Source organism: Pteropus alecto, unplaced genomic scaffold (genome assembly GCF_000325575.1).
Source record: "Pteropus alecto unplaced genomic scaffold, ASM32557v1 scaffold53, whole genome shotgun sequence".
Taxonomy (NCBI): Eukaryota; Metazoa; Chordata; class Mammalia; order Chiroptera; family Pteropodidae; genus Pteropus; species Pteropus alecto.
The window spans coordinates 547,449-570,356 of NW_006434366.1; the positions used below are offsets into that span (position 1 = coordinate 547,449).

General features: G+C 58.3%; 2 protein-coding genes across 17 annotated transcripts in view; both read right to left on the reverse strand.

The window, feature by feature from the left end:
• Positions 1-1,091, reverse strand: part of USP19 (ubiquitin specific peptidase 19) — an 11,397-nt gene extending 10,306 nt beyond the window's left edge. For 9 of the 14 annotated variants that reach the window (XM_025044868.1, XM_025044867.1, XM_025044866.1 and 6 more), the window contains exon 1: positions 904-1,090. The gene's annotated coding sequence lies outside the window, so the exon portion shown is untranslated. Of the gene's footprint in view, positions 1-903 lie in introns of all 14 variants that reach the window. The other 5 variants (XM_006909079.3, XM_006909081.3, XM_006909080.3 and 2 more) reach the window with 2 other exon arrangements.
• Positions 1,092-1,240: 149 nt separating this feature from the next.
• On the reverse strand, positions 1,241-12,891 carry LAMB2 (laminin subunit beta 2). Of its 3 annotated transcripts, XM_006909084.3 has the most exons (33): positions 12,765-12,891; positions 12,593-12,678; positions 12,303-12,475; positions 12,081-12,216; positions 11,926-11,999; positions 11,318-11,506; positions 11,163-11,226; positions 10,726-10,928; positions 10,516-10,636; positions 10,000-10,188; positions 9,612-9,791; positions 9,380-9,492; positions 9,033-9,112; positions 8,812-8,944; positions 8,456-8,614; positions 8,251-8,378; positions 6,447-6,579; positions 6,067-6,259; positions 5,845-5,988; positions 5,409-5,640; positions 5,162-5,325; positions 4,856-5,080; positions 4,547-4,764; positions 4,339-4,435; positions 3,877-4,249; positions 3,597-3,781; positions 3,282-3,523; positions 2,854-3,202; positions 2,296-2,503; positions 2,077-2,218; positions 1,817-1,993; positions 1,567-1,726; positions 1,241-1,488 (listed from the first exon to the last, which is right to left on the reverse strand). In XM_006909084.3, the coding sequence occupies exons 2-33, from the start codon at positions 12,675-12,677 to the stop codon at positions 1,352-1,354; spliced, it is 5,406 nt and encodes a 1,801-aa protein (XP_006909146.1). In that variant the 5' UTR covers position 12,678; positions 12,765-12,891; the 3' UTR covers positions 1,241-1,351. The 3 variants fall into 3 exon arrangements, with proteins under 3 accessions (XP_006909146.1, XP_024900632.1, XP_024900633.1); XM_025044864.1 differs by lacking the exon at positions 12,303-12,475 and having other exon boundaries at positions 12,765-12,824; XM_025044865.1 differs by lacking the exons at positions 11,926-11,999; positions 12,303-12,475 and having other exon boundaries at positions 12,765-12,824.
• Positions 12,892-22,908: the final 10,017 nt, after the last annotated feature.

The following is a 22,908-nucleotide window of genomic DNA, read 5'->3' on the forward strand; positions in this document are numbered from 1 at the left end:
TCCCAAGAGAGATTCTTCTCTCCATCTGCCGTCCCAAGCAAAGAGGGGCCTGCAAAGACGCGGATGAAAAGGGTATCCAGATGTCACATTGCCCTTTTGGCAGCACTCCTGCCCCAGAGCCAAAGCAGGGCGAGCACCCACTTTGAAACTGAAACAGACAGGTCCAATCACTCATCAACTCTGAAGAGAGACCGTCTACCCAGTTTCTCACCGACCCATCAGGGGATTCTGGGCTGTTTCTCCATCCAAAATAAAGTTCTCAAAACTGAGATAAAGGTGGGGATTAAACTCTGGATCCAGGACCCCTGGCTGCCTCAAGCCGGGCCTAAGACAGTAGCAGGAGAGAGAATGACTCGTCTCTGTTGCCGAGAGCATATGTGGGAGCAGATAACCTTCTGCAGGTCAGAAGTGTGACTGGTGGGCTGGATCTTTAAAGACGAAAGGTCCAGAGTCAAGGAGTGGACACCCTCCGCCTCTTTGCACCCGGGCCGCAGCTGAAGGTCTCGTCCCTCCCCCATCCTCTGGGAACGTCGCGGGGTGGGGGGAGAACGGTGGGGAGAGACACTGCCTCCGAGACCGATGCCGGTCTAATAGGGCCGCGCAGCGTTACTGACCGCAGACCAGCGCCCCGGCCGGGCTGCAACCTAGCTTTTGCCTCCAAACCCTGGGCCCGCCACCACCTCCTCCAGGAAGCCGCCCTCGCTCGCCGCCAGCCCTTTCCGAGGCAGGAGGCCGGCCATGGGCGTAGCGTAACTGCCCGTCTTGCATCGGTGGGCCCGGCACGACGCAGGGCTTGAGGGGAGGAGGCTGGCACGACCCATGACCTTGAACAGTCCGCCCCGGGCCCGCGTCGCGGCCTCCCCGCTCCGGCCAGACAGGCGATTAGCCGCCCGTCCCACTCACCGAGCGAGGCCGCCGCCGCCAGCCCTCTTCGGGCCTTGGCAACCCGCTCTCGGTTCCGGTTCCGGCGTCAGGTCGGTTCCGGTTCCGGCGCGCCCCTCCCCCGTCCCGGCACCGCAGCCTCCGCTGCTTGTTTTGTTTCGACTTCTAGTTACGGCCGCGGGTGGCCTAGCGCCGAGTTGGTGACGCACTTCCGGCGGCAGCGGGCAAGCCGCGACGAGCAGCTCCGGGGCGGGCCTGCACGGAGGAGGCGGGGCTCCGGTGCCTCGGCCTTTCATGGGCCATGCTGGGGGCAGCCTCGAGATCCCGCCCTCCCCAAATCAAAGCACAGACAACACAGTAGGGATTCACAGAGGTTTATTGGAGGCTTGCCAGGTTGGGAACTGTGCCATGCATAGGCAGTAACTTGTACGGGGCGGGCCTGGGGACTGGGGTAGGCCTCTGGCAGGGGTCACTGGCAGGTGTTGTAGATCTGGACCTGCAAGTTGATGGCTTGAAGCACGCTGCGCATCCGGGCCTCCAGCCCATCCAGCTGGGCCGCTTTGCCCTCCAGCGCTCGCTCGTTCTCCTCATAGGTGCCCTCCAGCTCTAGGAGGGGCAGGTCTCAGTGAAGGGTTCTGTTCCCACAGTCCCACATCTCTGGTGCCCACCCACCCTGATCCTCACCTTGCAGCCGCTGCAGCTTGTCCTGTGCGGCCTGCAACAACCCCCGAGCCTCATCTCGCAGTTGCTCTGCCCGCGATTGCGCAGCCAGCACACCCTGGGCCTTGCGCTCAGCCAGGGCCTTCACTGTCTGGTATTGGTCGCCCAGTTGGCCCTGCAGCAGCTGGGGATGAGAGGGCAGGGACAGTGTGGTGGTCCAGTGGAGGCCCAGCTCCTACCTTCACCCCCTCTAGTTGGCTTTGCCTCAACCTACCTGCTCAGCCTCCCTGGCACGACCCTGGGCACTGCCTGCTGTTTCTTCAGCACTAGAGGCTGCCAGGCTATTCCCTGCTCGTTTCAATTTCAGAGCCTCCAGGAGACCATCCAGTTGCTGAGCCCGCTCACCTGCAGAGCTCAGTGCCTGTTCTGCACCTGTCATCCTCTCCTGCACCTGCCATGAGTGGGCTCAGGGTTAAATAAGTTTATAATGCATGTCCATAACCTTGCCCCACTGATGTCCCAAAGAGACCACACCTGGTTCAGGGTCTGCTCTGTGTCTTGTGTATCAACCACTGCCCCCTGGATGGCACCCTGAGCAGCACCCTGTGCCCTCTGGGCCTCCTCCAGTGCCGCCTGTACTGTCTCTGCCTTCTGTTTCTCACCTTCAGCCCGGCTCCTGGGGAAGAGAGGGAATCAGGGCCTGCAAGTATCAGGACCAAGTGTCAAGGATGGGGGCCAGGGTTGGGGTCAGACCGTGCCCTCTGTGCATCCTGCAGTAGCTGCTCCGCCCGACGCACATCTCCCACAGTTCGCGCCAGGATTGTGTCCACATCCGCCAGGCTCCGGACCCTCTCTGCAATTGCGCCAGCCAGGTGCTGGATCTGTTCAGGTGATGCTGGGATGGAGAGCTCTAGCACCCGTGTGGCCACCATCTCAATGCTATCAGGATCAGCCCCCTCCTCTATGGGGACACAGGCAAGAGCTTAGGGACACAGGCAAGAGCTTAGGGACACATTCTCCAGCATGGGTATGGGGACACAGTCTTGGGGTATGGACTCAGGGACTATACATGGGATATGGATTTGCTAATAGGCATAAGGATGTAACCATAAGGACAGGGACCATATGTGGGGTATATACTCAGGGTCATGACTTGAGGACCACATACAGCCAAGGGCTTGGGGGCCAGACATGAGGTCATAAATACAGGTCCAGTGCAGGACCTAACTCAAGTATGAATGCAGGGACACACGTATGAACACAGACACAGAGGAAAACAACCACATGGCCTGGGCCACACGGGAGGCTCACGGCTCAGGAAGTCTTTCACACTCTGGATGAGTTCCCGCAGTTCCTGATTGGCCTGTTCCACCTGTCCCCTGGAAGCATTAGCTTTGTCCAGGGCTGCCTGGGCCCGCTGCTGTGCCTCGCCTGCCTGCCGCCGGGTCTCTGCCACCTGGCCGAGAAGTCCACCACCTTCTGCCAGTGCCCGCTGCAGCTCTGCCTGTGTGTGCCGAGCCCGACCAAGGGCCAGGTCCGCCATGGCTACTGCCCCACTGCAGCTGAGGCCCCCACAGCGGGGCTGCCCGTCCTCATCTCGACAGCCAGCACCCCCACAAGGGTTCGTAGCACAGGGTGCATCTCCTGGGGCCCCGCACACCTGCCAAGCACAGAACAAGTCAAGGCCCTGTAGAAGGAACAGCCATGCCCACGTGTCCCACCCCATGCTTGTGCCTCACCAGTTCATTTATGCCTGTCAGGCTCAGGCCGTGGGTACGGGCAGAGAGCTCTCCCAGTGCCCGCTGGTTGGCTATGTTCTTGCGGTTGAAGTCTTCCCTTTGGGTACCCATCAGCACCTCTGTCCGGTGCCGGGTGGCTGCTGAGTCGCTCACAGGGCTGGGCACTGTCAAGGCCGATATGTTGGCACGACGTTCTGCCTCTGCAGACAGGCTGTGGGCATGGCGGATGCTGTCATAGGCTCCTAAGTTGGGTACAGGCAAGCAGTCAGCTGAAGATCAACCCTGGCCCACCTGCTTAATTGACCAACAACTCACCCAGGAAGTTTGAATGCTTCAGCAGGTCCAGATGCTGGTCAAGCTGCCGCAGTGTGAGATTAAGTGCAAGTCCGTCTCGCTCCAGACTGCTTAGTGCATGGTTAGCATTGAAGTTCTCATCCTGCACATCTGTCAGCTTTGCCTCCAGGTGGGTCAGGTGCTCAGTGGCCTCCCCAATTTGACGCCTGTGCCAGAGGGGAGGGAAGTGTTTATAGAGGTTTCAGCCCTGGTCCACTGGGCCTCTGCCACATCCCACCATGTATCTCAGGCCCATCCGCACCGCAGCTCCTCTGTGGCCTCCACGAGCTGTGCAGTGGAGGCAGCTGAAGTGTTGCGGGCACGCACAATCCCCTGCACAGTGCCCAGCTTCTCTTGAATTTGCCAGAAGCTGCTCTCAAAGGCACCGAGTACACCTGTCTGCTGCAGGTTCTGCACCCTCTGCTCCAGGCGCCGAGTACGGGCAGCCAAGTCCTGCACCACGCGGTCCCAGTCCCCGAAGCATGCGTGGCAGGGGTGGCAGGCAGGAAAGACACCCGAGAAGCCACGAGCACACTGGTCACAGCGCACGCCAGATACACCTGGGCGGCAGCTGCAGTGGCCTGTGGAGCGGTGACACTGAGGTGTGTCTATTCCACGAGGGTCACAATCACAAGCTGCAGGAAAGGATAGACCACAGAGTTAGGGTACCAGCAGGGCATCCTGGAAAGGCCCCCAACCACCCTGGCCCTGCTGGGTTTCTCACCACGGCACTGCAACCCAGGGTCTCCCCAGTGGAGCTCCTGGCACTCAGAACAGGTTCGCCCCCCGAAGCCAGCATGGCAGTGGCACTGCCCTGTGAACTAGAGTGGGAGCAGAGCAGAGGTCAGAGCCTCAATGAGAGGCTGAGCCCTTGAGACTTGAGGCAGATAGTTGGCCCCATCCACCTAGGTATTCACAGGAGGGCCCCATACCTCATTGCAGGTGGGTCCTCTGGCTCGACTTGGGTGGCAGGCACAAGGCTGGCAGCCGTGGCCACTGGTAAGATTCCAGAAGTTGGGGGCGCAGCGGTCACAGGTAGGGCCCTGGACATTGGGGAGGCATGGGCACTGCCCACTGCTTGGATCACAGTTGCATCGGTCATTGGACAGGCACTGCTGAGGATCTGTACCCAGCAGGTTACAGGTGCAGCCTGTGCCAGCCAAGATGAGCACACTAATCAAGGGGAGCCCAAGCAGCGGAGCCCCACCCTAGCCATCCCCTCCCATCCCACACACACTCACGGTGACAGCTCTGTCGGGCAGCCTGCCCATGGAAGCCAGGCTTGCAGTGGGCACAGTGTGGGCCCTCCGTGTGGTGTAAGCAGCGCAGGCATTGCCCCGTGCGGGGATCACAGGCATCAGGGTCCGTGGGGTCAATGTTCCCACTGCACTCACACGGCTGGCACCGGCCACCTGGCCTTGATGGATCCCCAAAGTGCCCAGGGGCACAAGCTTCGCACCGCAGCCCTGCCCACAGTCAGGGGGAAGGCGTGAGTGCTCAGCCCAGCTGCCCTTCCCTGATCCCACACCTTTACCTTACCCACTTACCCGCGTAGCCTGCCCTGCAGTGACACACCATCTGCTGGGAGTACCCATCCCGATGGCAAGAAGTAGCAAAGTGCCGTTGGCTCCCGGGGCCTTCAGGGCAGGGACAGGGGCGGCATTGGCCCCCATGTGGAAGCCGTGGGTCCCCGTGGAAGCCAGCAATGCACCTGCATGAAGGGGCAGGAAGAGATGTGTCATCTCTGAGCAGCTTACCCACCCACCAACCCACTCATAGCTACTCCAGGCTCACCTTTCACAGTGCTCACCCCCGGTGTGATCACGGCAGCCCAGACAAGCGCCTGTGTGGGCGTCGCATTCATCTGCATGCCCATTGCAGACACATGGCCGACAGCTAGGGAATCCCCACTGGCCACGCTGGCAGCGGTCGCAGCGAAGCCCAAAGGCACCAGCTCGGCAGGGGCACTGCCCACTGATCCCTTCACATAGGCCGCTGAGTGCCCCCTCGGGGCTGCACTGACAGGCTGGGGGCAAGACAAAGGCTGAGCCAGGGAAGGGGTTTGGGGAGAATCTGGGTGGGGTCAGAGTGGGAAGGTCCGGGGATGGCAGAGAACTTTAAGTGACCCAGGGCTGAGAGTACGGGGTCTAATGCAGAGTCAGGAGAAGGAGAGCCAGAAAGAGGAGGCAGAACAGTCACAGACAGGAGGGAAGACGGGGCAGGCAAATACCTTGACAACCTGTGGGACCAAAGCCATAGTAGCCAGGGGCACAAAGGTCACAGCGGCGTCCAACCACTGCAGGTTTGCATAGGCACTGACCGCCATGGGGGTTGCACTCAGAACTCAGCGAGCCCTGGGGGTCGCACTGACAGGCTGTGGGGAGTGGGTGGAGGGCCAAGTTAGGCTGGGCCCCCACACCTGTGCCTCGCAACCCACATCACAGACACTCACGCAGGGCACCATTGTAGAGCAGAGTGGATAGGCTGATGAGGAGGGGGGCACAGGCCTCAGACGGAAGGGTCTTGCTGGGCATCAGACCCTCCTCGTGGCAGCGGTAGCGTTCAAAGGTGGCACGGCGCTCCAGGGCAGCAGCATCACCCCCACTAAACATCTCCAGCACCAGGACACGGGGCAACAGCACTAGCTGAAGAGGCGAGCAATGAAGAATGAGGTTCAGACCCGGGGCCATATGGGTAGCGCCAGAGCGCTTCGCTTAGCACCGCCCCCAGCCTGCCTCTTCTATCATAGACTCCTCCTATCCAGCCACCACTATAGGTCCCATCCCACAGGCCTTGCCATCTTGGTTGATGTGGGGAGAGGGGACTGTTCACCGAGTCAATGAGCAGGCTGGGTCCAGAGTGGGGGGCCTCAGGCTGGGCACTTCCCCCTGTTCTCAACAACTTCAGATGCAGCTTATAGGAGACGCCAGGCTCAAGACAGACAGGTCTGGGAAGTATCATGTACCTGGGAGGAGGTGAGGACAGGCATAGGGTCACTCTGCGCCTTTCCCACCCCACGTGTAGCAACCAAACCATTGGCCAGGCCAATGGACAGCTAGATAGTCCTAAAAAGAATCTGCACAGAAGATTCCCACAAACCTCCCTCACTGGAATCACACACCTGTGCAGACCAGTCTCACTGAAAACACTCAATACAACCTTGCAACCCCATAGCACTTCCCTGGCACAAATACCAATTTCTCTTTTACAACTGCCTCTTAACACTTCCTCTGACCTCGACCTCCAACCTCCAACCTCTGCTCCTTTTACTCCCCTTCACCAAGCCTACGTCATCACCCCCTCGCTCCTTCTCTCCTAGGTCATTCCGACCAGCCCGCAAACCCATGCTAGGGTTCTTTCATCCCTCCCTGAAAAGAATCTTCCTCAATCCCTTGAGTTTCCCCCTAGCTGCTAGCTTGTCTTTGCTCTCTCGCACCACAAATTCCTAAGATTTTACTGCAGTCACTGCCTCCACTCTCTGGCTTCCCACTCCAGGGGAGGTTTAGCCTGAACATGCCGTAGAGACAGCCTGTGCGAAGGTCACTAATGACCTCCATGAAGCCAAACCCAGCGGCCACTTCCTTATCCTTATCTGACTCAGCACTCGGCAGCATGGATTGAGATCGGTAAGCCTTCCTTCCAGAGACACTTTTCTATTCTCTGGGGTCCCGTCCACACTCCTGATTCACCCCACTACCCCCGCCCCAAGCTCCTCCTTCTCTACTGGCCTCTAACACTAGAGTATCCCAAAGCTTGGTTCTGGTCTTCCTTCCTTTCCCTGGTCATTTCATCTAGATCCATCTCTTTAGTAACAAGTCCCAAATTTATATCTGCAACTTCAGCCCTCGTAGTAATTCCAGACACAGAAATCCAATCACTCATAGGCTTTCTCCCCCATGTCTGAGCACCTCAGAATTCCTCTTCCCCACGCCTCCATCTCAGTAAAGAGCTCCATTCCCACTTTCCGCTTTCTCTCCCTCTCTTCCATGTCTAAGCCATCGGCTTCACCGTTAGAACCTTCTGGAACCTTCCTCTTCTTGCCACCTCTACTGCTACACTTGTGTCCAACCAATCCACTGTCACTCAGCTAACTCACTAGCCTCCAACATATCTTCTAGCTTTCACTTTGGCCCCTTAGAGTCTCTTCTCCACTCAGCAACTAGAGGGATCTTTGTTAAATACAAGTCACAGATGGCAAAATGTCTATAATGGGTACACTATTCTCTCTGCTTCTGTGTATGTTTGAATATTTACATGACAAAAAGTTTAAAAAGAAGTGATGAAAAAAGCTATGAAGCCAATGCCACCCAGTTATCAGACTAGTCACATCCCTGCTCACAGTGCTCTGGCGCCCTCCTTCCCCTCCATGGGCACCCCCTAAAGTGATGCTGGATGGTTTCCTATTAATTCCTGCCTTGGTCTCTGGAACTGAGACCCCTAAGAGAGCAGGCCTTGTTCTGTCTACTTCCTTCCCCTGACCAGTGCCATTCCCAATAGCACCCGGCAAACAGCACTCGGAGGAGGCACTTGAAGGAACAGATAAATGAGAGGTGGGGTCTTCCAAGTACCTTTCAGGGAGCTTAGGGCTGACCCACAACCCCCCCACCATTGTAAGTGCTACTAGTTGTGTCCCCACCTGGTGTCTGGTTGCAGAGTCCCTGAGATGTGGTCATCCTTGGGCAACACATGCCCACACAGGCTGCGGGCAGACACAGGCCCTGGGCGCTGCAAGGTCACTTCTATCTCTGCCCATTGCTCAGGGACCTGGGGGAATGGGATGATGGAAGAGATGCTCCCGCACCCAGAGTTTCGACTCTGGGTTAGGTGTCACAGGGTCTGACCTGGGGCTCCAAGCGCAGCAGGAGGTCATAGTCCATGGCTCTTGGCACCGAGGCCACCTGGAACTCCAGTTCCTGGCCTTCCCTTAGCCTAACGAAGCCAGGGCCTGTCCAGGATGGAGTTCCCCCAGGGGTCACCAGGCGCTCCACCACATCGAGCACCTGAGAGAAGATGGGGCTGTGGGTGGGGACTCAGACAAGGCACCGCCTCTTCTGCCATAGCCTGTCCCCAAACCCTAGCTCTCCAGCTGAGGCCCTGCCTAAGACCATATACCTGCCCCATACAAGGAACTGCCCATAATTCTGCCTCTCCAGCCGTAGTCCCACCTATACCCTGCCCTCCAACACCGCCCCTCTACCTGGCCTCGGGTGTCCTCAGCCTCCCATGTTAGGTGGTCAAGGAAGGGCCGGAAGTAGCCAGGCTGCACCTGCTCACAGCGCCGCCCCACCATGTGCTGGCGGCAGCGGCACTGACCTGTGGCCTCATCGCATCTGGGGAGCACACAGGTACCTCAGAAGGACCCTGTGTCCTGCCCAAGATCTTCCCCCCCGCTTCCAGAGCCCTTTGTAGAGCACTCACTGGGGATCCAAGGCACCACCCACGTCACAGTCACACGGACGGCAGCCCAGCAGGTCATGGCTCAGGCCCCAGTGGCCAGGCTGGAGGAGAAGAGGTTGCTGGGGGCCAGAAACAGACCCCTCCTCCCCACACCACCCACCAGGGAATCCAATGACGGCTTTCAGCCTCTACCAGCCCTTGTTGAAAACTGGCTCCCGTCCTTGGCCTCCCAAACCTGAGGCTTCTCAGGCAGGACTGGACCTTAAACTCTTAGCACCCACCCAGTGGGGCATGGATACCACCCTCTCTCCTTGTGCACTGAGGATAAGTGCTCTTTGACCCAGAACCCCAGCTCCTTCCAGTCGCACCAGGCAGCGGTTGCAGCCATGTCCAGTCACTAGGCGCTTGCAGAAACAGTTTCCACTGTTAGGGTCGCAAGGGGTGCCCCCAGGCACTGTGCCCCGTGCATCACACTGACACCCTGCGGGGGAAGGAGACTTATCAATACCTTGGAGCTATGGCAGTGCTTGTGTTCAGTGGGGTCAAGAGTAAGAGGTCAAAGGTTAAGGTCAGCACGGGAGCTGGGCAGAAAGCACGTACGCTGGCAGCCTACAGGGTCACTGGCACTGAGCCCAAAGTAGCCATCACGGCATAGCTGGCAGCGAGAGCCCACCACATGCTCTTTGCAGCGACACTGGCCCGAGACCAGTCCCAGTGCAGGATCATCATGAGGATCACAGCGACCTCCATCTTGGGAACCCATGGGGTCACAGTCACAGGCTGAGGGCAAAAAGAGGTACAAGGTTACCATATCCCAACTAGCCCAGCACCAGTCTTGTCCCAAGCTCCACGCCCCCCAACCTGGATTCCCAGTCTGGCTCTACCCTATGCCCCCGTCCCAAACTTCAGCTCATCCTAGACAGCAGTCAGCTCCCCAGCTCCTGCTCCAGGCTCAGCCTTCCCTTTGCCATGCCCATCCCAGCCTCACCGCGGCACACGGCAGGGTCCCTCAGGTCCTTGGTTGGGTCACGGTAGAAGAAGGGTCGGCAGAGTTCACAGTGACGCCCAGCTGTGTTGTGCTGACATTCGTCACACACACCTCCACTCACGTTGCCAGATGCCAGGTATATGGCCATGTCGAAGTGGCAGCTATGGGTGTGCCCATGGCACTCACACTCTTAGGAGAGGGGAGAGAAGGGCAGGGCAGAGGCCTCTTGAGGGATCATGTCTCAAAGGTAGGGGGCCCCAGTGCACCTTAGGTTCCTGCCAGAGGCCAGCATTTTGGGGTGAGGACTCAGGGACTTTAAGGCTTCAGCACCATACTGGGCCCCCACCCAGAGCAGATTGTGGAGGAGGGTTGAGAGAGTCCCCAGGGGCATCGAGGTCTGGATACCCTTTGAACACAGCGTGGCTGTTAGGGGTTTGACCAACAAGCTGCAGGGTCTACCCAGGACACAGCCAGGCCACAGAGTTCTGGGGCTGTGGGGACCAGGGTCTCACTCACTCTTGCAGGCATGGCTGTGGCCATCCTCGGCTGGATGCCAGGGCAGATCATGATGGAAATCCTGACACTTCTCACAGTTGAGGCCGCGAGTGTTGTGTTTGCAGATGCAGGCCCCATGAACCTAGGAAGGAAGGCAGGCATGTGGTCAGCACTGTCCAGCCACGTCTGCCCCTGCCCCCAGCCCTACTCCAGCCAGCTAAAGCCCCTCACCATGCCTTCAGCATGGGCTGGTGCCCCTGGGGCGGGTGCACACTGTGAGGCGTGTCCGTAGCAGAAGCAGTTGCCACGCACAACCAGCTCATAGAGGGCATAATAGTACTTCTCGCGGATCTCCCGTCGTGGGTCAAGTAGGTTATCCCCCAGCGTGTGTAGCCGTGTCAAGTTCACCCGTAGGTTGGTGATCTTCAGCAGGTCTAAGTGGGGGTAAAGTATTGAGGACCAGCTGGCCAGGCAGGCTTTTGCTGCCCCATACCCACCCAGGGGCTGCAGCTGCCAAGGTCACCTTGTGAGACCTCCTGTCTACTGCTATGTGAGCTAAATTGGACTTGGCACCTGCCCTAGGGAGCACCCAAAATAGCTACCGAGGCCCCAAATAGTCACCAGCCGGACGCTGGGACTACGCCAGGCATAAAGGGTGGAACACTCACTCTGGATCCGTGAGCTGTAGGGGTCTGGGATAGGGATAGCAGGGTCCAGTACACGATAGATGACCTGGAAGGGCATAGAGTCATTAGAGACACCGAACCTTGCCTCAGGCCCATCATCTCCCCTTCCTGCACCAAGCCCAGATCTCAACCCTCACCTCGCCTTCAGTGGATGGCTCAATCTCTGAGTAGCGGGACTCACAGACTACATCATCCCAATGCCGTGGCGGGGCCAATGGGACTCCTGGGAAGTCGGCCCCACAGTCATAGGAGAAATATCGGTACACATGCCAGGTGCGTCCGAAGTCTGCTGAGCGCTCCACCAGCATGGCGGCAGGGCGAAACGTCTGGGTGGGGAGCATGGCTGATCAGCGAGCACTGGGACCCAAGTCCAGCCCAGGCCCATCAAGAGCCCTGCCCAGCTGGGGTCTGCCCTCAAGCAGCTCACAGACAGGTGGAGGTGACCAGAGGAAGCCAAGGAATGATCAGGGAGGGTAGCCACCTCTACTGGGGAGGCTCAGGGGTCATGGGGTCATGGGGCCCAGAGAGGCAGTGCCTGACCCGGTCTAGGATTTAGGATTAGGGCGGCCTGTGCAAAGGCCTGAAGGCGGAAGGAAATGGAAGGTGTGGGAGATGAAAGAACCTCCCACTCCGCGGAACATAGCATATGAGCTCAGGGGGCCTGGGTTGAGGAGCTGGGACTCTGTTCAGGGGCAATGGGGAGCCAAGCAGGGGGACTCAAGCAGCCTCCCAGACACGCCGGCACCTTGAAAGTCATAATGAGGTGTGTGAAATGGAACTCAGCCTCCAAGTCCAGCTGGATGGTGACCACAGGGACACCTGAGGCAGGAGTCGGAGGTCAGGGACTTGAGGCTACTGGTGGGCCGCTCTGCTCACCCGGAGCCCCACCCATGGCCTCACCATTCTCTGACTGCCACCAGGCCGTCCGGCGCTGCGGTGCAAAGCTGGTAACTACGTTCTGGATGCGGTGGCTGTTCGGGTTGTCTCTAGCAGAGAAGGGGCGCCGGGAGTCGCACAGGAAGCACTTCTTCTCATCCTGGGTTGGGTCAGGGTCAGGGTCAGGACCTTAGCTAGTGCTAGCCCCACACTGGATCAGCACCCTCACCTTACCCCCAGCCACACCTGAAGGTGACTGACGATGCAGTAGGGCTGGGGACCATGTAAGCCACAGGTGGATGAGGCGGTCAGTCTGTCAGCACGGCCCACCAGAAGGTCACCAGTAGCAGGGTAGCAGCTTCCCCGAGAACAGCCTGGCACATCCGGGGCCCGAGCCTGGGCCAGGGCAGTGGCCAGCACTGCAAACAGTGGGTCAACTGGTTCTGCTGTGCTCCCACCCAGTAGCCTCAGGGCTGGCTACCCCGGGACCCACCATCACCTCCCAGAAACCCCAGGCCATCACCAGGCCCTCTCACCGCTCAGCAGCAGGCCCACTCGAAATTCCCAGGGCCCAGGCTGTCCCCGCGGGTCTCTCCCTCGTTTCCCTGCGGCCCACTCCATCCTAAAGAGGAGAGGAATCGGGATGAGAGGGGATGAGAAGTCTGGGGCCCGTGCCCACCGGCCCCTCCCTTCAGGTCCCACGCTGACCCTGCCCGTGTGGGTCCTTGGCAGAGTCCCCACTCAGTCCTCTGTCTGTCCGGTGATCCCTCCACTTGCTGGGAGTCTGGCGACTTTGAGCAAAGTTGGAAAGCACGGCATGAAGGAAAACATGGAGCGGAACACGGGCAGGAGCGAAACACGGGCAGGAGCGAAACACTGCACAGAGGTCCCCCACCCCCTCCGAAAAAGACCCTCGCTCTAGAAACCAGACCCGGCCAGCTCCCCTGCAAATCTTTATTATGCCTTCATACTCAGTCCTCTGCAGAGCAAGGGGAAGGTAGGGGATTTGGGGCTTTAGAACACCACAGTTAAGGGGTGCACTAAGTGGGGGCTGTGACAAGGAGTCTGATCTTCAAGAATTAAAGTGGCCTATGGAACCTAGTCTTTGTCCCCAGGATTGCGGGTGCTGTGGAAGTCACCAGCAACTAAGAGTTCAGTCCCAGGGTTTCCAGCATTAGCGAGGAGCGGGAGGGCACACACACGGGTGTCGAGCTCCCCTGTTCAGGGATGTGGGAAGCTTTAGGATGCCAGGCCAGAGGGACAGGACGAGATGGGGAGAGAGATCAAGAGAGGCCATCCTCCGTCCGAGGCACAGCTCCAGGGTTCTCTGCCTCCCCTAGTCACTACAGCAAGTAGGCAGAAGTGCAGTCTCAGTTTCCCGGTATGAAAATGGGTGCTAGGCGGCTGACAACAGACGGACCAGAGAGGCAGTGAGTGGATCCGCATCTTATGACTAATAATCCGCTCCGGACCTTCTGGCCCACCAGGAGCCCTGTAGCCCCGGCTTGGAATGCGCGCTGCCGGCGAGCGCGTGCCCCACCCAGGCCCCTGGGACATCGGCTAGGACCAAAAACTCCCAGGGTACGTAGGGCCCAGTCGGGCTGGCTCTGAGGTGCCCAGAGCCATGTGCCAGGGGAGACAGCTTCCTCAGGGGAATCACCAGGCTTCACTAGGAGAATCTGAGCAGGGGGGTCAGTCAACCTGCTGGACTTTCGGGGTGGCTAGGAGTTACTCCAGTTATCTGGAGTAGGGGTCTTCAATCACCCTGGGGGTCATGTAGTCAACCTGAGGGGCTCAGGGATACTAGAGGTGACTCAGAACTTTACATTACTCAGAGATAAGTATCTGTCAGGGTCAGGGGACATTAGATGGCCTCAGGGAGTTTAACATGCTGTCTCTGGTTTCTCAAGGTAGAGAGCCTCCGGATGACATCATGGGGTCACATGGGGGTCACTCAGGGTCAGCGGGCACTCAGGGGGGTCTGTGGTCTCTTTAGGTCAGGCGATCCTTGGGTCACTCTGGGGTCACTCTGAAATATCCAGGTAGTCCCAGAGTCCCTCTTTTTGGCAACCATAGACAGCAGTCAGCAGGTGGCATACGCTTTGGCCCACAGCTGCATGTGCTCAAGCAGCTCTGCTGCCCGCTGCTCCAGGGCCCACAGGGTGGCCACCTTCCTGCTCAGAGCCTGCTCGTTCTGCACCAAGTGGCACTCCAACCCTGGGGATCAGTCATCTGAGCCAGGCTCTAACCTCTGACCCTGGTCCTCATCTGTCATGACCCTGACTCCGACCCCATCCCTAAATGAGCTCTAACTCTAATCTACATTTGACCACCTGTTCTGAACTTTGACCCCATGAATCTGGACCCTACCTGAACCCAGCCCTGATCCTCCCACACCAACCCTGCTCTGACTCTGACCCTCCCATCTGACACTAACCCTACTCCATCCCTACCCTGCTACGGCCCAGCCGCGCACCCTCCAGACGGCTCCAGCTGTTCTGCACCCGCTTCAGCAGCAATTAGGCCTCAGCTTGTGTCTGCTGTACCCTCTTTCCTGCATCCTGTATCATGGTCATCAGGCTATATGTGCCCTCCTGCAACTCTGCCACCACTAACAGGGCCACCTGCAACTCCTAGAGTAGGACTAGACCTGAAACCCCACCCCACCTAGACTCTACTGTCCCAAACACATTGCTACCCGAGGTTCCTGGGGGACAGGGGATTTTAGAACTGAGACCCTGCCTGAGCCCAGCATAGCCCAGTCCCAGGCTAAACCCCACTTCACACTGTTCCAGAGGGTTCCTTGAGACCCCGTTGTCTACTGCCCTATCTCACCTTGCCCAGGCCCTCACCCAAGCTTATGGCATATGCTGCATGCTCTTCTGCCTCCTGGGCCTGCCACTGACTCGGGGCCAAATGGGTCCTGAGAACCACTGGATAGAAGCCCCAGGACTGGGGTCACATCCATTACAAATGTCATCCAGGCCAGGAGCCCTGCCACCTGGGGCAAAAGTCAGGGGATCACAGGGAGGTCACAGCAGGGCAGCAACTAAGCAGAGTTTTCACACCGTCAGTTATTTAATAGCATCATGGTATCATAGTGGGTCAAGGACCTTGGGGTGAGAATGAGACCATGGCAGCCACTGAACAAGGGGTGCAAGTGACCTAAAGGGTATGGTGGGGTATTGCCTCCTGCACAGTGGCCTCCAGGCCTCCGAGTGTCTGTTTTGCCGCCTGCAGCCCTTGCTCTGCAGTCTTTGCATGAGTTCCCGCCTCCGCCAGCTCCCCCTGAACATCCAGTGCTTGGTCCTGGGCCCTTCCTGAAGGGCACAGATGATCAGGTGGGCATCCCTTTCCTCCCCACCTCCTGACCTCTACCTCCAGACTCTTGGCCCGACACCTGGTCTGCTGTGCCTGATGGAGGACACCAGCTCTGGGCAGCTCCCGGCCTCTGGCATCTAGTACAGGGAGGGCACCCTAGATCTGATCCAGCAAGAGAGCAATGCCTACTGCCCTACCCTGGGGGAGGGGCACCGCCAGTCCACGCGATGCCACCAACTCCACACTCATAGCATCTGCATCTTCATCTGTGGGGATGGGGGTAAGGATCTTGAATGTGAACTCCGATCCCTGACCCAACAGACCCTGACCTTAACTTCTCATTGACCCGGCCTCTGACACGACTACATGGTGTGCTCGAGGCTTACAAGAGACACTTGTTACACTTTCAGAAATTTTGTTACCAGTTGTTAAATGGTAGGTGGGACTGCTTACACACAGAAACTGGCACACACTAGAGTCAGTCCCCCCGGCCCCCAGCCAGTTGTTCAACATTTGCCGGCACACTAATGCTCCCACCTGACCCCTGGTCAGCCCTTCTGTGTATTCCTCATTTTGGAAGAGGGTGCATAGCAGTGACCTGGATGCCCACCTGCCCCTGCTCTCAGCTGTGAACAGACACATAACAAGCAGACATGCACCCAAGAGGAAACGCTGGATGATATGCACAGTTGCTTGCACAGGGGCCATAGTGGTCACGCCCCAGGGCCCCCTTGCACGATGCCACATCTCCTGAGCCTGGATTCCAGTGGAGCTTGCTGTGGCCTGGATTTGCTGCAGCTGGTAAGGGTGAGTCAGATGTGGAATATGTCTCCTGTAACCCCGTGGCCAAGCCATGGTCCCCTATGACCACCTCCGCCCCTATGGCTCCCATCCATAGCCCCCATGACTCTGGATGCTGCTCCAAGGCTGTGACTGCTATGTCCAAGCTATGGGAGGTGTTACGGGAGGCACCCAGAACTCATTGGGCAGTGGGTAGGGTCCCAGGGCAAGAGGAAACACCACAGGGTGCAGGAACACAGCCCAGCCCAGATCCCCGACCCCTGCATTCCTGAAAACAAGACAGGGGATCCAGAATGCACATCTCAGATTCCCTATTGCACCCAGGTTACTCCAAGGAGAGAGTCCTTGCTGTGGCAAAACTCCCCCGCAGTGATCCACATCTCCATCCACCACTCCAGCTTGGACTAGGAGTCTCAGAAGCTGTGGGTGCAGCATCTGGACTCTGTTGACCAGCCCTTTCAGTTTTAGCTCCCACAGATCTGTCTTCGTAGGCTGGCCTGTCTCGGATAGCAAATGCTCCATCTACTGCTGGGCCTCTCGGGCCTGTTCCAGGATGCTGTTTGGTCCTCCAAGTGTGGCTGCCATCTGGGCTCCAAGCATGGCCTCCTGGGAAAGCAGAGCAGCTGTAAAAGGTGGGAGGGATGAATAGAGGCGTGGCTTAGGGCTTCACTAGCTGGGGCAGGGCCAATCAGCCTCCTGGTCCCCCAGATATGTAAGCAAGGGCACCAGGTCCTCTCCTTCTGACCTAGCCGAGCCCTTGCCCTAGCCTGCTCCCCTCCACCTGCCCATCTGATCTCACCTTGGACTCCTGTGGCCCTTTTGGGCCAGGCCGAGCCCTCGACACAGTCTAGCTCCTGGGATAATTCTTCCAGACGTTCACGCTGCCCCCTAACCCAGGGCTCTCTTTCTGCCACAACCTGCCCTGTAGCCAGCCCACAGTGTCTGGGCCAGTGCAGTCGCTTCCCTCCCGTGGGAAGAGGGAGCATCAGCATAGCTGGAGATGTCCTCTCCTCCATAATTCTTCACTCAAGAAAACTCATCTTATTGGATTTCGTTAACTAATGTCACCATAAAAAATAATAATAAAAATTAAAAAAATTTTTTTAAAAGAGCTTTCCAAATAAATGTGAAAAAACAAAAAGAAAAGAAAAGAGAATCCATCTGACTCCCAGATTCAAGACTCAGACAGAATTAAAAAAAAATTTTAAAAGAGCTTTCCAAATAAATGTGAAAAAATTAAAAGGAAAGAAAAGAAAAGAAAATCCATCTGACTCCCAGATTCAAGACTCAGACAGACCAACCTGTGACCCTCTGAATCCCTGCCCCTGGGAAGCTTGCTGGAGACCTCCTCCATACCGACCCCAGACCTCTTGCCCGAGTCCAGCTATCCATTCTGTAAGTTGCTGCAGGGTCCCTGCAGTGGGCGAAGGAGATTCCAGGAGCATCTGTGCCTGCTGGAGTAGCTCCACCAGGGCCCGCAGATGTCCACCCCAGCCAGGAGTCCCCTGGTGTAGGGTGGTTGCCTCTTGGGCCACAGCTTCCAGCTGCAGCTGAAGCAGAAGCAGGCATTGGTCCAGGAGGTAAAACAGGGAGGGCAGGATGTGCAGTGTGGGAAGACATATCTCAGTGTAGGAAGCCACGGGCACATGCTGGGCACCTCGGCCCTGAGATGCCCTCTCTGCAGAGGCAGACACCTGTGTGCGGGTCACAGCTGGGCGAGCTGGAGCCCTGAGGGTCACAGGCACAGGCTGTGGGGGAGAGATTGGGTCAGGGCAGGGAGCACTCGCCCTCATCTTCCCTCCAAGGAGCCTGAGGGAGGAGGATGTGTAAGAGTGAGGGTGCGCCAGCCCTGGCCTAAGCCACTGCTCAGAACTGCCATGGACACTGGCATCTGTCCTGGCCAGAGGCCACACTGCATGGCAGCCTTTGGATAGGAAAACAGCACGAGGGATCCAGGGGCTTCACAGCCCAGCCAGGGGTCAACTAGAATCAAAGCCTGGAAGACGGGGTGGGAAAGAGCTGCGAGCTGCGTCTGCTCTGCAGGCACACCCCAACTGGTTTTGCCGATGTTGCTCCTCTACAGAAGTCTTTCTTGAAGTTTTGGAGCAAACAGCGATAAGGCTGCTGTGGTCCCCCTCAGGAAAGCCCCACTACTGCCCGGCTACTCTGCCCTCAGTGGCCCTTTAGGGCCAGCCTCACCTGTGGCGGTGGATTATGTGACTGTCCCTCTCACCTCTGCACTCCTGGTCCGGGTCGCCCCAGTACCCATCCTGACACCAGGAGCGTGTGCGACCCCCAAATCCTTCCTGGCAGGGGCACTGTCTCGTGACCTGAGAGAAGAGAGTGTGGACCAGTGAGCAGGGATAGAGGCTCCCCTGGGAGAGGCAGGACACGAGAGCTCAGAGGCGGCATATGCACACCTGAGCGCCGTCTCCCCCTCTCAGCCCTGCTCCTGCTGCAGGCAGCACCCACACCTGCACTCGGCTGAGGGCGTCTCCCTTCCTGCTTCCTCTGGCCTGACCCCCTTGTCCTGCGCCCACCTTTCCACAGTGCCAGCCTCGCCTCCCACAGATGCTCTGGGCGCTCAACTCTTGACTCGCTTGCTGCCCTTTGCTCCTCCGCGTCCTGAGTCGAACACCCCACTGTCTCCATCCTCGTACCCCACGCCTTCTTTACCCTCCTACGCTCTCCTCGCCAAGGACACAAGGACACACTTAGGCCTCATCTCATTCAGTGGCTGACCACTCTCCCCCTGGAAACACTCGCTTCCCACGGCCATCTCTTTCTGCTGTACCAGCTCGCCGCCCTAACCCTCCGCCTGTGTCTCCTCAGCCCCCACCCCACCCACCATGCTGACTCTACTTGCCACGACCTATTGATGGTGGTTGACACACACACCAAGGCACGGCTGCACACAGGGTCGGGCACATGCAGGCCCATGCCTGCTCTCCCCAGGCCTCACCACTAGCTCATGGGTCATGTCACACAAGAGCACAGACTGACGAAGCTATTTGTAGCCGCATATACAGCAGTGCTGGTGGTCAAATAAACATTCATAAGTTCCACTTTGTCATAGGCCCACACTCATTCACTCACATCTGGCCACTACCATGTGCTGTGTGCAGCGTGGACTCACTCACTGGGTGACACGTTGGCTGCAAAGTATGTTGCGCATGGCAGCTGCAGGGTTCGCAGCCCCGTGGCCCCCCGGGTTCCAGAAGAGGGCGACCCAGAGGCTACAGTCCCACCCCAGCCTGCTTCAGCCCCAGATGGGCACCTTGTAGGAACAGTGCCGCAGGGGTCACAGCTGCAGCCTGGGGAGAGGAAGGGCTTGGCAGGGAGGGATGAAAGAGAACCCACCCTCCCACCTTGGGATGCCCTCACCCACCCACCCGCCTACACACTCATGCTGGCAGCCCCCGGGGCGCAAGGCACTGCCATGAAAGCCAGGCCTGCAGTGAGCGCAGCCAAGGCCATGGCTGTGGTGCAGACAGCGCTGGCAGTGCCCACTCTGGGGGTCACAGGCAGCAGGATCGCGGGGATCAACATTGTTGTTGCACTGGCAGGGCCGGCATGGACTCCTTCTAGGGTCTCCTCTTGGCCAAGGGTGCCCAAAGTAGCCAGATGAACAGCGGTTACAGCGGGAGCCTGGAGAAGATCTGGTATGTGTGGATTGTCTCAGGTATCTTCCTGTAGCCTTGGGGACTTTGAGTCCCTCATACCCAGCCAGAAAGTCAGGTTTAAGCAGGAGGGCAGAGGACTGCTACAGTATGGCCCATATTCCTGGTTTACAAGCTCCTCCCATCTGACCCTCCCTCCCCTGAATGGAAACCCCTTGAGGAGACATACCCAGACTGCAGCTGGGTAGCACTGGCGAAGATTTGCTTTGTGGACCTAATGGGATTATGAATAAGTGAGCAAAGACATGACTTTCCACTGTTAACCATGCCTGACCTACATAGCCAGGTGCGCTGAGGCACAAGACATGTCCGCCTGTGCTGTCCACATGGCAGGAAGTCCCATGATAGAGGCCAGAGCCAGGGTGCCCAGGACAGAGGCAGGGCCGGCACTGCTGGCTTGAGCCCAGGGTGGGGTCTCCATAGTAGCCATCTAAGCACCTGGGGGCAGTAGCACATTGAATGGGGCCTGGTCCACTCATCCTAATCCCTACCCAGCCCTTCCAGAGGCAGTGTTCACCTCTCGCAGTGCCGGCCTGTCGTGGCTCCTTGGCAGGCCTGGCGGATCCCCGTAAGTGGGTGGCACAACTCAGCATGCCCATGGCAGGGAAAGGGCTGGCAGTGTGGGAAGCCCCACCAGCCAGGGAGGCAGCGGTCACAGCGGTGACAAGCAAGGCCTGCCCGGCATATGCACTGCCCGCTCATAGGGTTGCAGATGGCACTGGTGGCACCCTCGGAGTGGCAGCAGCACTCTGTGGAGAATGACAGGGCAATCAAGACATGCAGGAAAAGGAGATGGTCAGCCCCAGAGCCCACATCCACACTCACTGACGCTGGAGGCTCACCACTGCAGCCAGTAGGACCGAAACCATACGTTCCAGGCACGCAGCGATCACAGGTATGAGCAACGATGTTAGGGCGGCAGGGGGCCTTCCCACCTAGCAGGGCACACTCGGTGCTCAGTGAACCCCGGGGGTGGCACTCACATGCTGGCAGGAGAAAGGGCAAGATAAGATGAACTTCATGGTGCCTCCTGTAACCCCTATCCTGCAGCCCCCGCAAGCCAGGGGCACACTCATGGAGGCCACCCCCGTGAAGCAGGGCCGAGATGCTGCAGAGGAGGCGGGCACAGGCCTCAGTCATGGAGCTGGAGAGGCCCGTCTTTGCTGCCTCCATGCAGCCTGCCTTGTGGAGCTCCTGCAAGCGCCCTGTGGCCTCAGGGTCTGCGGATCTCAGCCCAGGCAATTCCTTCACTTGCGGCAGGAGCACGGTAGGAGGGTGGAGGGTGGCAGGCAGGGGAGCAATGAGCCCAGCCCCATTCACTAACACCTACCGCCCTTCCTTGCACTGGCCCTCACAACCCCTTCCTGCCTCTTTCCTGTTTCTCTTTCGAGGCTGTTTCTTCTTCTTCTTCAATGGCCCCAGTCTAGTCCAGTCAATGCCACCTCTCATTCAGAATCACGGCAGCAGCCTCCACCTAATAATCCCTTCTCCCCACGTCTCCTCCTTGCTCAAGTCCCTTCCATGGTTCCCCACTGCCCCAGGATAAAGGTTAAGCCCCTCTCCTGGCCCACAGGTCCTGTGAGGTCTGGCGCCTGCCTATTCTCACCTTCTATCCTGAGCATGTCCTTTTCTCATCTGGATCCTCCTCCCCATGCTCTTCACCTGTCTCAATTTCTTCTTGGTGCAACTCCAGGTCCCTGAAACCCCTGTCGCCTAGCCCGTATTGTCCTCCTATAATTTCTGTCTCCCCTAGATGTGGGGTAGAGCCCTAGGATCTCACCAAATCCAGAAGGATGGTGCCCCTCTCAGGCCTCTGCGCCCCTTTGGTCCGCCACAGCCACAGGGTCATGGAGTAGCGAGTTCCCGGTTCAGAGCAGAAAGGTCTGGATAGAACCACAGCTCTGCAGGGAGAGGGGCAAGGAGTAAGGGTGGGGTAAGCAGGTCATGGGCATGTGGTCCCAGGATGCCCTGTTTCTGTGGAGCAACATTTCACCATTCTGTGGGTCCAACATTTCACCCCATTCTGTGGGTCCAACATTTCACCATATGACCAATGGAGAAAGACCAGCTTCTTAAATCTTGCCCTTTTAAATTAAGTCCCTGTTTCAATTGTTCTATGACATGATGGTATTCCATACTGGGAATTTTCCACTTTGTCTGGGCCTTGTTCCAAATGTGTTGGCAGTGTAATAGGGTCTTGGTATTGGGGGTCCCAGGGTCCCGCCTACATGTGTGCATGGGTCAAGTCTGCCTGCAACAGCTGCTCTGAAGGCAGCAGACGGGCGCAGCGAGTGCTGCTGGGCAGCAATTCAGCATGGACACGGACTAATGCCTGCCAGTCTTCAGGTGCCTAGAATCAGGTGTCAGGAGTCATAGAAGTGCCCCTGCCCACCACCCAGTACTACCGATCTACCTGCTTGGCATGCATGTCACTGACCTGGGTCTTATAGCGCAGGACAATATCATACTCCAGGGCGTGAGGCACTGTGGGAGCCAGCAGAGAGAGGCCAGCCCCATTAACCACGCGTTCAAAGTCCAAGCCAGTCCACAGTGCGAAGCCAGCTCCCGGACGCACTGGCGTGGGCTCCTCTGCGGCCTGGATGTGAGACACAGACTCCCAGGCCCAGACCACTCCGGAACCTAGGACCCTCAGGACTTAGGTTCCCTTCCCCCAAGACCCCAGAAAACCCCATCCCCAAGGCCCAGTCCCTACTAAGGCCCTAGTGACTGGTGACACCATCCTGCTCCCCAGACTCCTCACTGTGAGCAGCTGGCGGCTGTAACGGGCTCATCTGGCACATCGTGGGTCACGCTGTCTCCAAAGTCGGGGCTGGAGCCAACCGGAGAAAGTCCCCGGGCTTGTGTACAGTGGGGAGGAGGAGGCCGGGGGGCTCCCTGGGGGCGAGAGGGGTGTCAGTGTCCTCCAACACTCTGGCCTCGCCCTCTCCCACACTGTCCTGAGAAAAGGGACTGTCCAAGACACCAAATCTCTGAGCACGCTGACACCCCCCGGAATTCCCCACCTTCCTAACCCTGCCCAGCCTCCTTTT